The following is a 15162-nucleotide window of genomic DNA, read 5'->3' on the forward strand; positions in this document are numbered from 1 at the left end:
AACTAAGTAATTACGTGTGCTATTTTGTTCGAGAAGGTTATTTCTCTATGTGTTTTGTTAATTGATTGCTGATGTTTTCATTATCTTGGTGTGCAAATTTAGGTTGAAAGTTTTTGGTGGGAGAAGCTTTGTAGTTGTTGCTTTTGGAATCCAAGGATGGATAGTTGTGAGAAAACGTTTTAATTTGATAATTGTGGTTGACTAATACCAACATTAATAGTAAGCTATAAAGTACTTGCATATATGCTTGACCACCCCCAACCACAATGTTCTTTTTCCTTGATATGAGAACTGACATGTTCTTGAATACTGGTGGAGCATTGTTTATGTCCAAGGGCTTGTCTATAAATGTGTGTACTTTTTCAAAATTTGCATGAGCTAAATTGTTAATGATGTTGATATGACTCGTGCAATGGTTTGCATGCTTATATCGCTGCATATTCTTCTTGTTCTCCTAAGTTTTTACCTAAACTATGATATGTCCAAATTTGGATGTGTCCACAAACTTATCATTTGGACTGCATTACTATGGATGGTTAGGATAAAAATCTTATATTTTATGATGCCTTATACATAATGATCCTTGTATATGTTTATGATGCCTTAACAAGCTACTAATGATAAGGTGATTAAGTAGGGAAGAAAGTCGTTATGACAGGGGTTTTTATGATTATCGATGCTCAAAGTTGAAGTTTATGAACATAATTATGTAGAAACAGATCACATTGAGGTATGAAATCTCAGGAACACGTAGTTTCCATCACAACTACTTTAAAATGACAAAAACAAAAGTTGGAAACCATAATATCCTTTGTGAAGTCTGAGATGTTACATGGTCCTTCATTGAAGGGGTAGGAACTAAATGATGCTAACTCATTGGCTGAAGTCACAACACAATAACTCTAAAGTGTGTTTTGAGTTGTTTCTAGAAACTTGATTTTAATATTTCACTATAAAAAGATTTTTTTGACCAACCATTCTTCTAGGTGTTTTTGACAGGATGGATAGACTCATTGGCTGAAGTCACAACACAAGGACTCTGAACTGTGAATTTTCTTTATTGTTTCTTTATGTGATAAATGGCTAGTCTGAGCTTCAGTTTTTTGTTCTTGCCTATCTCAGTTTTTTATTCTTTATGTTAAACTATCATGTCTTGTAATCAATGTTTTAAATCAATTTATCTTGCTTGATTTGCCAGCCGTTATCTTTGCTGAAATCTTAGAAGATGATGTTTTGATCTTCCTCCACATGTACTCGTTACTTACTGAGATAGGTAATGTTTACCTTCCACTAAAGCATTCAGCTTTTCAAGAGTGACATGCTCTCTTTTACTGGAACATATAGGTATAAGTGGAGTGTGAAAGAGTTGCATAAAATGCTTCATTGGTGCAATGGGCAACTTAAGCAGTTCAACCATGTAAACAAGAAGGCACTAGATCAACATGTAAATCCCACTGAGAAACAGGAGGAACTCTAGATAAGGCAAGCTGAACTTGAGGCAAGTGACGAGGTACTACGGTACTTGATTTTAATGCTTAAATGTCCTCTATTGTGCTTATTGTTTTTAAGGTGAGATTATGATTTATGTATCTTTCCTTCAACGACAAACATAAGCCATAAAAAAATAGTGTGAGCTTGAGCTTGATGTGAAAGACCTGCTAAAGTGAATTTCAGGACATATCCAAGCCAAGGTATCAAACTCTAGCAAAGAGAAAAAAGCTAATTATTTTTTGGGGATAAAGAATGTTGAGTGCTTTTAATTAACATGTGCTTTATTTTCAGGATGATGCTATGATTTAACGTGTGCTATGCTAAAATGTAAGGTATCTCCTCAACTAAAATTTTCCACATATTACTACCTAAGCTATAATTTTAGCTGAAAGTACCTCACATTATGTTTTTGTCCTCTACTGTCAATAAACTAATCGATACAGCTAACATGGTAGATAATAATAAAACGCAGTCTAGGAGATGGAGAGTTTGCAAATAAGTAATTAAAACATCATTATTTAAGAATTATTAGGGTATTTTGTTACTTATTAATATGTTAGGGATTTTACACCTGCTTTGATTTGACCTAGTTAAGGATTTGGGGGACTTGTATAGGCATGGATATTTTTGAGTCTTAATGCTAGATGCTTGTCTAGTGAAATTTGATTTTTTGCAATTTTACAGGTTTCCTTACTCTTGTGGATACCAACTGTTCTACTTCCATTGTAGATTCAAGGAAGCTTCTTATGGATTTCTAGGATTTTCTTTCCTTCACTCACTGTTGGGTGATTTTTTGTTTTAGTCCAAGGAACCGGAACGATCATGTTATGAGAAATAATTGATTTTTCTTTTCCACGTTAACTGGACACTTCGATGATAAGTTTTTTACCTTTTCCAAATGTTGTACTGGCTACAGATGTTCGGGATTTATTGAAGGTCTATAATAGTAACTAGTAGATGCCCGCCATTAAACTAAAAACAAGACCCTTTTGAGAATTTCTAGTTTGACGATGAATTATCTTCAAGGTTTATGTGTACATGTATGGATTAGTTGAAATTAGATAAAGATGTTTTGTTACTTGGTATGAGTATGCAATTGAACTTCTTAACTCTGTTGTTGCAAGTCCTCATGCCTCTCTTGCCATTTCCTTTATATTATGATGTTTTGATGTTAAATAAGTCATCTACTTGTGTGTATCCTGAGGGCAAACTTTAGGAAGAAAATTATAGGCTGAATGCAGACTTCAAAGAGTGAAATGCCTATGTTGAGAGCTGCAGAGCTGAAATCGTCTTTTCCTAGTCTCGTGAAGGATTCAATAGTCATAAAGCACAGATAAACAAGCTACAGGATGAGCGGAAGTAGGTATCGTTTTCTCTTTTTATTTTGGTCAGGCTTATTGAAATAGCATAGTTTGACTAGACTTTTCTGCTTCTGTAGATCATTATTGAAAAAAGAAAAATCTCTTGTAGATGTCACTAATCAAATAGATCAGCTTAAAGCTAGTGTGACCACGAAACAAGGTGAGGTGGGCTTAGAGCTCATTGATCACTAACACCACAGGAAAAACATGAACTATCCCAACTGAACTAAGAAATAAAAGATCTTAAAGAGGAGCTTATTAAATTTAGAATAGATCGCATCGAGGTAAGATATCTCAACCTTGTTGAGAAGCAACTGTAGAGTATCCTTAACAGGTATTTGTTCTGTTTCACATGAAGCTTTTGTGGCCTTCCAAGCTACTTTGATATTTATGATGTGCTTTCTGATAGGCCTCTTGCTTGCTGTCATGCATGCCTATATGCTAATGGGTGTGTGGTAATATATTGCCCCAAAAGTTTTTGTATATTTGTTGCTAACTTAGGTGTGTGATGATTTGGAAGAAAATAGTTTATTATCGTTTATTATTGCCACTCGTTGCACTAGAGGTGATAGATTGATGTTGCATTGATGTGTCCTGGCCTCAAACCCCAGAAAAATAATATTACTTATCTCTGAAAATGTGTAAATAAAAAGAAAAGAATTATTCCTCATGCTTTTACAATGTCAATTTGCTATTTGTGATTTATTAAGATACTTTCTGAGTATTAACATTAGTTTCTGTTGCTATGAAGGCAAAGGTGGTGGTACAGATGCAGAATCTAGAGCACAAGAAGAAGATTTTCTCATCCAAGATGAGATTTCTAAATCTCGTCTAGTGAGCATCAAGCGTGTAAGTCATTCTTTTTGGTGATGCTGTTGCATTTTGCAAGTATTGCAAAAGTTGCAAGTGCTCCATTATACATGTGTCCCTTGTTATTGAATTGTTGATTCTCTGTAGGAGGAAGAGGAAATTTTGCATGAGAGAGATGGCTTATACGTGAATTGAAAAGGATACGAGACGAGGATGATTCACGTAATCAATATGCCCCTTTAAACCTTCTTGGGAAAGGAGCATTTAGAGAGGTTTACAAGGCCCGAACTTCGGCAAATAGTTTCATTTGATGATAGAAACATTAACCTCTGTTTGATGAAAATTCATATTTACCATGACAAAAGTATGGATAACTGTTTTGCTGCCAATATTGGCAGTTGTAAAAGCACATCCTTTTGCAGTGATTTGAAGTGACAAATTTCCGGCGGGCTTGTGATTTGGTGGAGCTAGATCGTTTGAATGTTCAATGGAGTGAAGATAAGAAGCCAAGTTACATACGGCATGCACTGTGAGAGTACAATATTCACAAGACCTTAGTGCATAATCAAATTGTCCATCTTGTAATCTAGGGCACCGAGATTCATGCTGACAAAGGATGGTAGTTTCATAAATTTGTCATTTAATATTATATTATCACTTTGTCATCATACATGTGTTTGTGTGGAATCCTTTTGAAATCATGAAAGTATGGAAATGTTAACACTGTATAGAGAGTTAAATGTTCAAAGATGTTGGGAGGCTGAATAGAGCACGTCATGGGAGTTAAAAGTGGGGGAGCGAGGATCAAGATAGGGATGAGAGATGCATTTCTTTGTTGCAGTTCCTTGTTTTAAGCAACCGATTGGATATTGATTAATTTATTAATTTTCTTTCGTGCTTTCTTTGTTTCGTCAATTTATTTGACTTCAACTTGATCCATTTAAAGTGGGCTACCCTGTGCTTTCTTTTAGAAGTGTCTTCTGCAGTTGGAGCTAACGGACCTGGCAAGAATTATTTTTTTCATTGTGAGTGATCATGTCCTTGATTTTTTTTTGTTGGTGTCCTTTTCAATAAACTTTTATTGGAGTTAATTGATATCAAAATTCTGTTATGGCCTTACACTTCGTTTCTTTAGTAGCCATTCATTTTGTATTGAGTGATCTCTTCCAAAACCTAGCAATGATGACAGGCATCAACAATACCATGTATGTTTCATCATACACTATCTCATTTCCAATCTATGAGATTGAGGTATTTTCTCAATGTCACCATTTTAAGTTTGTATTCTAATGATTGTTGTTTTTTAATAGGAAGGTGCAGGGCATCACGTTTTATTTGCTTTTGTTGAGATTGTGTTGATAATTCCGACAATTACATCCTGGTAATACTTCATAACCTACTTTATTTTCTTTTATGAGGTATGGAGTGAATAATGGCTCACATCGTATTACAAAAGGTGAAGGATCTTGATTTTTATTTTTGTTTTTTTCCTTCTTCTAACATATCAACTTATCTTCATCTTTACAAATTTTATCACACAATGCTCCATAACTTCTTTTGAGTTAGTTGTTCTATCATGTGGCATAATTTTATTTGAGTAGTTCAGAAAGTTTAACTGTGGCCACCATCGATTGGGAACAATCTAGGATTCTTCCACTATCCTTCCATCTATGCATGAAATTAAAAACATTGTAATGCTTTACAATTTTTATTTCTATTTTCTTCATCCCTCTCGACCCTTAGAAGATGAGAAACCTGATTACTCTTTTCTTATTCGCAAGTGCTCAATCTACGAGTTGTTATTTGTAAATATTTTTATCACATAGATCAACTAATTTGGTTAATTTTTTATTAAGCTGTTGTCTTCACTTACTACCTCTTGGAATCATTGTATTATCAATCTTGGCGGGTCGCTTAAACTTAACTGTTGTCAGGCGTAGTCCTCACTCGCATGGCTTCCTAAATGGGTTGGGTTGGAATTCTCTATTTCACTTGTTCAGTGCCACATCAACCAACAAGGACCATCTTTACTGTTGATGGCCGCCTTAAATAACAAGTTGCTGCCATGGCTATTTTGTGATAGTAAATGGATGATACACTTTTGTGGGTTAGCTTGTTATTAGAGTTTATTTATTGTTGTATGTGAGTCATGAGAGAATTCTGTAAAAGGAAAAATTTGATTGGTATTTCCATGTTGCTATGTTATTTTAAATGACTGCAAAATGCTTTATACAATGACCCCGGAATCCATGTTACATTTTCTTCATGAGAGAAGTGCTCTATATTTGCAGCCATACGATGTTTGTTTTCTATTTTCTTCATCCCTCCCGACCCTCAAAAGATGAAAGGAAACCTGATTACTCTTTTCTTATTCAAAAGTGCTCAATCTACGTGTTGTACTCTGTGAATATTTTTATCACATAGATCAACCAATTTGGTTAATTTTTTATTAGGTTGTTGTCTTCAATTACTACCTCTTGGAATCATCAACTTTATTGATCTCGGTGGGTTGCTTAAACTTAACTATTGTCAGGCCTAGTCCTCACTCTGATGGCTTCCTAAAGGGGCTGGGTTGGAAGTCTCTATTTCACTTGTTTAGTGTCCACTTCAACGAACCAGGACCATCTTCACTGTTTATGGCCACCTCAAATAGCAAGTTGCTGGATGACTATTTTGTGATAGTAAATGGATGATACACTTTTGCGGGTTAACTTGTTATTGAAGTTTATATATTGTTGTGTGTGAGAGTCATGAAGAATTGTATCTTTGTAGAACAATTGCTTCTCCATAGAAAAGAATCTATGTTCTTTATACACTATTTTTCACTGCCTTTTGCTTTGTTTCTAGAAGATCAATGATAGAAAGTCTAATAATTTTTAGGAAAACTGAAGTTATGAATTTAGTGGAAAGTGGTGGGTTCTCTCGCTCCAATCCATACTGTGTAGTGCAACAAGGAATGGTTTGATTCTTTGAACCTTTTGTTATTGCTTAATTTTCTTAAAAATTATGTATATTGTTTTCCTACTAATTTTTAAATTTCCTTTCTGTTTCTCATGAATCTTAATAGATACCACCATTGACATTGATGAAAGAACAAGTGTGTTGATGTATTCAATGAAATTGGTGGCACAGACATCGTGAAAGTTTTAAAATTATGCAGGAAACAGGCAAGGAAGGGATAGCTGAGTTGGGTTTTCTTTCGAGAATATTTTCACTGTGTATAATTTTATTTTCTTAGTTAACCAGGGAATGAAATAAAGCAAATAATTCCAGGTGTTCATTACTTGGATGAGAGGCTGAAGGAAATGGATGAAGAGAAAGAAGTGCTGAGAAAATATCAGCAACTTGATAAGCAACAAAAATGTCTAGAATATACTATTTAAGATGAGGAACTCCATGATGCTCGATAAAAATTGTTGAGGTCAGTACCTGTTAGATGCTTTGACATGCATAAAGGTTTATTCATGTAGTGCTTTTATGAATGTCGTAGAATGTTGCCCAAAATTACTAGTTGAAGTATTCAAGGATAGGCATGCTTGTAGCTGACAAAGAGGAAAATAAATATGATCAAACTAGTCATTATAGATGTTCCTTATCCTTTATTTGTGTGTTTATTACAAAATAATTTTGGAATTTTGAACATTGAACTGCAAGGTGATCTTAATTCTTGTGTGGAAAATAAAATGTTCGACAGTTATGGTATTCTTTATCAGGTTCTTGTTTCTAAACTACTTTTGGAAATTGTAGGATGAGTGATTAGCATCGCAATCCAGGAATTAAATATGAAATTGATAATCTTGACTGCAAAATGTTGTGATGGGCCTTTTCTTTGTGGTGTATCTTTCTTTCATAAACAGTTTTTGGCAACTTGCAGTATAATGGAGCATGAAAAGCATCTTAGCATCCTCTATCAAATGCAAGTTCAGGCAACCCAATTTTCCAGCAAAATTGCTCGTTATAAATGGCTGCAATATGAAATTGACTTTGGCTTGATCCATTTAAAATGGGCTATCTTGTGCTTTCTGTAGTTGGTGCTGAAGGATCTGACAATAATTTTTTTTCATTGTGAGTAATTGTGTCCTTGATTTTTTTTTATTGGTGTCCTTTCAATAATTCGTTTTGTATTTAGTTATCTCTTCCAAAACCGATGCAGATAATGATAGACATCAACGACTCCATATACGTTTCATCATGCACTATCTCATTTACAATTAATGAGATTGAGGTATTTTCTCAATGTAACTGTTTTAAGTTTGTATTCTGATAATTGTTGTTATTTAACAGGTAGGTGTAGGGCATTAAGTTTTATCTGCTTTCGTACAGACTGTGTTTGATAATTCCAACAATCGCATCCCGGTAATACTTCATAGCCTACTTCCTTTTTCTTTTTGATGTGTAGAGGATAAATAATGGTCCAGATCTTATTATAAAAGGAGAAGGATCCTGATTTTTATGTTCATATTTTTCCTTCTTCTAACATATGAGCTTATATTTATCATTACAAATCTTCTCCCACAATGCTTCAGAATTTGTTTTTGAATTATTTATTCTCTGATGAGGCTTAATTTTATTTGAGAAGTTCAAAAAGTCAAAAACTATAGCCACCATCGATTGGGATAACAATCTAGGATTTTGCCCTTATCCTTGCAACCTTGCATAAAATTGGCAAACTTGTAATGCTTTATGAAAGAACTAGGGGGAAAACAGAGAAGTGCTCTATATTTGCAGCCATATAATATTTTTTTTTTCATCCCTCCTGACCCTAAAAAGATGAAAGGAACCTAATCACTCCTTTCTTATTCAAAAGTGTTCATTATTCGTGTAGTTCTTTGCGAAGTTGTTTATCATATAGATTAACCAAGGTGGTTAAATTTTTATTAGGATGTTGTCTTCAATTGCTACCTTTTGGAATCTTCAACTTTATCAATCTTGGTGGGTCGCTTAAACATGACTACTGTCATGCCAAGCCCTCACTCTCCTGTCTTTCTAAATTGGTTGGGTTGGAAGTCTCTATTTCACTTTTTTAGTCTCCACGTCAACCAACTGGGACCATCTTCGCTTTCGATGGCCACCACAAATAGCAAGCTGCCGACTTGACTATCTTTGTGATGGTAAATGTTCGCTACACTTTTTTGGGTTTGCTTATTGAAATTTATATATTGTTATGTGTGCAAGTCATGAGAGAATTTTGTAAGAAGAAAAAATTTATTGGTGCTTCTTTGTTGCTATTTTATTTTAATGACTGCAAATTGCTTTATACAATGTCCCTTGGATCCATGTTACCTTTCGTTATAAGAGGAATTGTTACATATGTCGTGCATTCATTTAATGTTTTCTTTTTGCCCTAACTTGTTAAGCATATGTTTTCACAAGTTGTTGATTAGGAGGAATTGCATCTCCCTACAATTGGTTTGAAAAAGGATGAGTATTTTTGGATGGAAAGCACATCATGTTCATCTATGTTCTTTATGCACTCTATTTTGCATTGCCTTTTCCTTTGTTTCTGGAAGATCAATGATTGAAAGTAATAATTTTTAGAAAAATTGAAGTTATGAATTTATTGGAAAGTGGTGGGTTCTCTTGCTCCAATCTATACTATGTAGAGCAACAAGGAAAGGTTTGATTCTTTGAACCTTTTGTTATTGCTTAATTTTCCCAAAAATTATGTATATTATTTTCCTACTGATTTTAAAATTTATTTTGTTTCTCGTGACAATGATAGCATCATTGACATTGAGATGAAAGACTTTGAGTGTCTTAATTTATTGAATGAAATTAGTGGCACTTAATAGAGAGACGCCATGAAAGAATATTTGATTCCTTGAACCTTTTATTAGCACTTAATTTTGCTAAAAATTATGTATATTCTTTTCCTATTGATTATTAAATTTTATGTGTTTCTTGTGACGCTTAATAGATAGCATCATTGACATTGTTGACAGACTCTAAGTGTCTCGAGTGTGGGATGCCGTGAAAGTTTGAAAATTATTCCGGAAACATCCATGAAAGGGATAGTTGAGTTGGGTTTTCTTTTGTTGATGATTTTTCAGTGTGTATAATTTTATTTTCTTTGTTAAACAGGGATCAATAGAAAACAAATAATTCAAGCAGTTGAGTACTTGGATGAGAGGCTGATGAAGGACCGGTGTGAAGAGAAAAGGGAGTTGAGAAAATATCTGCAGCTTCGAAAGCAGAGAAAATCTCTAGAGTATATTATTTATGGTAAGGAACTCCAATGAGCTCAACATAAATTATTGGAGGTCGGTAGCTGTTAGATGTTTGGACATGCATAAGGTTTCTTCATGTAGTGATTTTATGAATCTCGCAAAATGTGCACCAAATTGTTAGTTGAAGCATAGAAGGACATGCATGCTGGTGCAAAAAGGAAAATAAACATGATCTAACTCGTCATCATAGATGTAGTGAGTCTCTTATTTCTTCCACTGATTGTTCTTCCTTGTCCTTTATGTGTATTTATTACAAGATAATTTTGGAGTTTTAAACAACGAACTGAAAGGTGAGCTTAATTCTTACGTTAAAAATAAAATATATGACAGTTATGTTATTCTTTATTAGGTTCTTGTTTCTAGACTAGTTTTGGAAACTATTGGATTTATAATTAGCACCGCAATCCAGGAATTAAACATTAAATTGACAATCTTGAGGGTAGAATGTCATGAAGTGTGAATGGCTAGTTGCCATACAATGATTGCTGCATAAAGATTTAGGTCTAGTATTTCTCATTCTTGTTCATTGTTGGAGACATTTACTTTAGCCCCTCATGACTTGCTTGGAAATGGCAGTGTGTTGTAGGAAGACTTGTGCTTGTGATTTTTTTTATGCTGTGTTTTTTCTTTTCCTTCAAGATTTCTCTGAACTGTTTATCATTGGCATGACATATGCTTTTCTTCCTTAAAATGGAAATCCTTTGCCATAGTAATATCATGTGGTGTTTAAGTAGTGTTAGATTGTCTTGACATTCAATTTCAAGACTATCCAGGATCTAAATTGTATTGTTTCATTTTTTTTTCTCCGAGGCAAGGTAGTGCCCACATATATTTATTCGTCTCCTTTCAAGTGAAGGAGGCTCGAAGCAAGGTTTCTGAAAAATTAGCTAAGATGCATGATGAGGTGTTGAATGCCAATGAGGAATCCAAGGACTTGGAGAAGGTGCTCAAAGATCTTACAAAAGAAGTTCACGCATTGAACATAGAGAAAGAGGCAGCAGAGAAACGAGAAATAGGAAGCGATAAAAAAGACCTGCATGAGTCCCTAGAGTGTATTTTCTTTCCTTATCTTGATGGTTCTGTCTATGCCAAAATAGCACTTTTATATGGTTGAAGGACTTTTGCTTTGTGCAGTATCTTTCTTTCATAAATAATTTTGGCAACTTGCAGTATAATGGAGCGTGAAAAGCAGTTGAGCATCATGTATCAAAAAACAAGGTCAGGAAACCCATTTTCCAGCAAAGCTACTCGTGAATAAAGGCTGCAAAAGGAAAATGATGGTCTTTTTTCTTCAAATTTGGCTTAGGCAAGAGTTCAGGTTAGTCTATTCTAATACTTTAACATCAATGCAAATGTAAGCTGGTGTTGTCAAAATCTTCCTATAGGTGGTACTTTCTTATCTCATGCTCATCATTTAATTAGGAAAGGACCAGGCCCTCTTATCAGATAATTCCATGATCAAAACACAATATTAAGGTTTTATTTTACTTTCTTTTTTGAATTGTTTAGGTAGTTTTAGTAAATTGGACTTAACAGGAGCTATATCTAAAGAAATGATTAACCTCTCTAACATATTATTTGTTCAATTTCTTCATTTTGTTTCCATTCCTTGGATTGCAGGCAACTTGTGTTTCTCTGCCTTTTCTTTTCTTTATAGGTATGTAAATTTCAAGAGGTTACTCTTTAGTATATTTAGGTGTGAAAGGGACAATGTCAACACACTTATTGAATAATATAGGGGTGTACCTTAGAATAGGTTAAAATTTCATAAGGTTACTCTTTAGTATATTTAGGTGTGAAACGGATAATGTCAACACACTTCTTCAATGATATAGGGGGTGCAGCTTAGAATAAGCTAAAATGTAAGGTATCTCCTCAACTAAAAGTTTCTACATGTTACTACCTATTCTATGATTTCAGCTCAAAATTCCCCTTACATTAAACTAATTCATACAACTGATATGGCAGATAATAATAAAACATGGTCTAGAGAACACAATTATTTAAGAATTATTTGGGTATTTTATTTCCTGCTTTGGTTTGGCCTAGTGTAGGATTTGGGGGACCTGTATAGGCACCCATTTTAAAGTCTTAATGCTAGATGCTTGTCGAGTGAAATTTGATTTTTTGCAATTTTGCATGTTTCCTTACTCTTGTGGATATCAATACTTCTACTTTCTTGTAGATTCAGGGAAGCTACTTCTGGATTTCTTGATTTTTTGTTTTTGTTTTCCTTCAATCCTTTGGTGAGCTTGAGTTGCAGTCTTTTGTTTTGATCTACGTGATTTTAATCAGCATTTCAATTTTATCTATTTTTTAATCTTTTGAGAATGTTGGCATAACGTACACATGTTTGCCCTTTATGCCCATGTTTTGTGTTAACACATGCTCTTGCCTGTTATATTTTCCCAGATTTTTTTTGTGCTTTCCTAGGCTGCCAATAAGACTGTTACGTGTTTTGCTGGCAATGATAGTTTGTTTTTAAACTTTTGATGTCTCTTTATACTGTGACTGTGCGATGCTCGTATTAACATTTCTTTAATGGCTGCCGGTAAGGATTATGAGCATTATTTTTATCAATAGTGATGCACATCATTCACATATTTACCCTTTATGCCCAAGTTTTGTATTAACACATGCTGACGCCCATAATTGTTTTCCATATCTTTTTCGTACTTTCCTAGGCTGCTAATAAGGCTATTACATGTTTTGCTGAAAATGATAGTTTGCTTTTAAATTTTGATGTCTCTTCATATTGTGACTGTGCGATACCCTTATTAGCATTCTATAATGGATGTTGGTAAGGATTATAAGCATTATTTGATCATGATAAAATTGTTGCTACGACAACTTGACTACACCTCCTAGAGAAATCAGTTGAGAATATGATTGATTTGGTGACTGCCTTTATTTTTAACAAAATTTGTTTCCATTATGTTCATGCAATGACTGTTTTTCTACTTAATTATGCATGGTGGATTGAATGGGTTCTCTTAGAGATACCTTATTAGATGAATTAATTTCTATAGGAGATACCTTTGTGATGGATGATTTCTACACATTGTGTTGTTTCATTAACATTTTCATTGAGTCACTTTCTACATGCAACCATTGATTTATTTGATTTTTATCTTAAGAGAATATATGACCTGAGTGCATTTAAGTAGTTAAGGCCAAATTATGAGTTTGGGATCAGCCGGTGAGTACACCTGCCATTCGTACTGTTCCAGCACTGTTTACCTTTAGTAACCCCATTAAGCTCTTTTGCTTCTATTCCTCATAGGTCATTTTGTTACATCACATTTAGTCACTAATGTACTCGGATAGCAACCATGATTATTGATATGAATATTTTGTGATGTGGCCCTTTCAATTGTTAAGACATCTTTATAGAAAGCTTGTCCATATGGTTGTACATTTTTGACCTAAATAATGTTGATTTTTCTTTTCCTATTTTTACTAGGTTTTGTCAGCTTGGTTTCTTGTATTAGTTCAAGTAATCATCACTTGGCTTCTTGCATCATTCTTATAACAACCCACGACATCATGCGGGTAATTTATCTAATCTATTATTATGTTAAATATTCTCTCTTATAGTTGTGTTCCCAATCTGCTAGACGATATGGCATAATCACTAGCAATCTCTTAACCTTCTGCCATGGTTACTTTATCGTTTGAATGATGTACTCAGATAATTAAGCACCTTAATGCTTTGAAATGGGGACAAGCCACTTTTATCTCATTGAACAGGTAAGGATAAAGTATCCTTGTGTAACTTATCCATATGGTTCTGATGCAGTACCTTTAATAAAAATGTTGAAGTTTTCTTCTAATTTTACCCCAGTATTTGCACAGGATAGTCCTCCACCATGCTTGTTCTAATTGAAATAGTATTGATCTAGTAGTAACATTGATTCGAGATTTGTTGTTCTTAATTTATATGTAAGTCTCCTCGTGTAACTTATCCATCCACATGGTTCTGATGTGATCCCTTTATTAATAAAGTTGAAGTTTTCTCCCAATTTATCCCTAGGATTAGCGCAAGTTAGTTCCTCACCGTGCTTGGTCTAACCGAAATAGTATTGATCCAACAAAAACATTGGTTTGTGTTGTGTTGTTAATAATTTGTATGTTGGTCTACTCACAAGTGAAATTGAGTAATTGCTTGTGCTATTTTGTTCCAAAAGGTTATTTCTCTGTGTGTTTTGTTAATTGATTGCTGATCATTAGCTTGGTGTGCAAATTTGGGTTGAAATTTTTTGGCGTGAGAAGTTTTGTAGTGATTGCTTTTAGAATCCCAGGATGGATAATTGTGAGAAAAAGTTTTAATTTGATAATTGTGGTTGATTGGTACCAACAATTAAAGTACATTGTAAAGTACCTGCATATATGTTTCTAGTGTGCACCCCCAACCACAATGCTACTAGGAAATTTATATGATTCGCAAAGTAAAACATTTTTTCCTTGATGTGATATTTTTAAGTAACTTAAATTATTTGACTGGCATGTTCTTGAATACTAGTGGAGCATTGTTTATGCCCAAGGGCTTGTCTATAAATGTGTGTACTTTTTAAAAATTTACATGAGCTAAATTGTTAGTGATGTTGATGTGACTCCTATAATGGTGTGCATGCTTATATCGTTGATTATTCTTCTTATTCTCCTAAGTATTTACCTAGAACGTGATCTGTTGAGATTTGAAAGTGTCCACAAAATGATGGTGTGGTCTATATAACTGTGGATGGTTACGATAAAAATCCTATATGTTATTTTACATGATGATCCTTATACATGTTTAATTTACATAAAAATCCTAAATTGTCAATAGAATCCATAATTAGCTTACATTTGGTAGAAGGACTTTTGCCTTGTGGAGTGTCTTTCTTTCATAAAAAGTTTTGGTAACTTGCAGTATAATGTAGCGTGAAAAGCAACCGAGCATCCTTTATCAAAAAACAAGGTCGGACAACCCCTTTTCCAGCAAAGCTACTCGTGACAAAAGGCTGCAAAAGGAAAATGATGATTTACAACGTCTTTTTTCTTTAAATTTGGCTTAAGCAAGAGTTCAGATTAGTCTATTTTGATACTTTAACATCAATGTGGATGTATGATGTTGTCAGAATCTTCCTATAGGTGCCACTTTCTTATATCATGCTCATCATTTAATTAGGAAAGGACCAGGCTCTCTTATCAGATAATTTCATGATCAAAACACAATATTAAGGTTTTTTCTTTTTTATTTTCTTTTTTTCAATTGTTTAGGTATCTTTAGT

The 15162-nt window shown here is 33.9% G+C and overlaps 1 protein-coding gene across 1 annotated transcript in view; it reads left to right on the forward strand.

Moving 5' to 3' along the window:
* LOC118054821 (uncharacterized) overlaps positions 1-15162 on the forward strand; it is a 31521-nt gene that overhangs the window by 4329 nt on the left and 12030 nt on the right. Inside the window, exons 7-27 of the mRNA XM_073412611.1 lie at positions 1199-1250; positions 1345-1510; positions 1615-1691; positions 1783-1818; positions 2176-2854; positions 3604-3701; positions 3810-4867; positions 4973-5043; positions 6543-6621; positions 6730-6848; positions 6936-7083; positions 7537-7727; positions 7816-8018; positions 8544-8773; positions 9744-9884; positions 10705-10941; positions 11060-11207; positions 11510-11546; positions 12075-12135; positions 13353-13441; positions 13581-13639. Coding sequence (XP_073268712.1) covers positions 1199-1250; positions 1345-1477 — 185 coding nt within the window. The 3' untranslated portion in view covers positions 1478-1510; positions 1615-1691; positions 1783-1818; ... (15 more) ...; positions 13353-13441; positions 13581-13639. The remainder of the gene's footprint in view (positions 1-1198; positions 1251-1344; positions 1511-1614; positions 1692-1782; positions 1819-2175; positions 2855-3603; positions 3702-3809; positions 4868-4972; positions 5044-6542; positions 6622-6729; positions 6849-6935; positions 7084-7536; positions 7728-7815; positions 8019-8543; positions 8774-9743; positions 9885-10704; positions 10942-11059; positions 11208-11509; positions 11547-12074; positions 12136-13352; positions 13442-13580; positions 13640-15162) is intronic.

The sequence above is a fragment of the Populus alba genome, chromosome 11 (assembly GCF_005239225.2).
Source record: "Populus alba chromosome 11, ASM523922v2, whole genome shotgun sequence".
Taxonomy (NCBI): Eukaryota; Viridiplantae; Streptophyta; class Magnoliopsida; order Malpighiales; family Salicaceae; genus Populus; species Populus alba.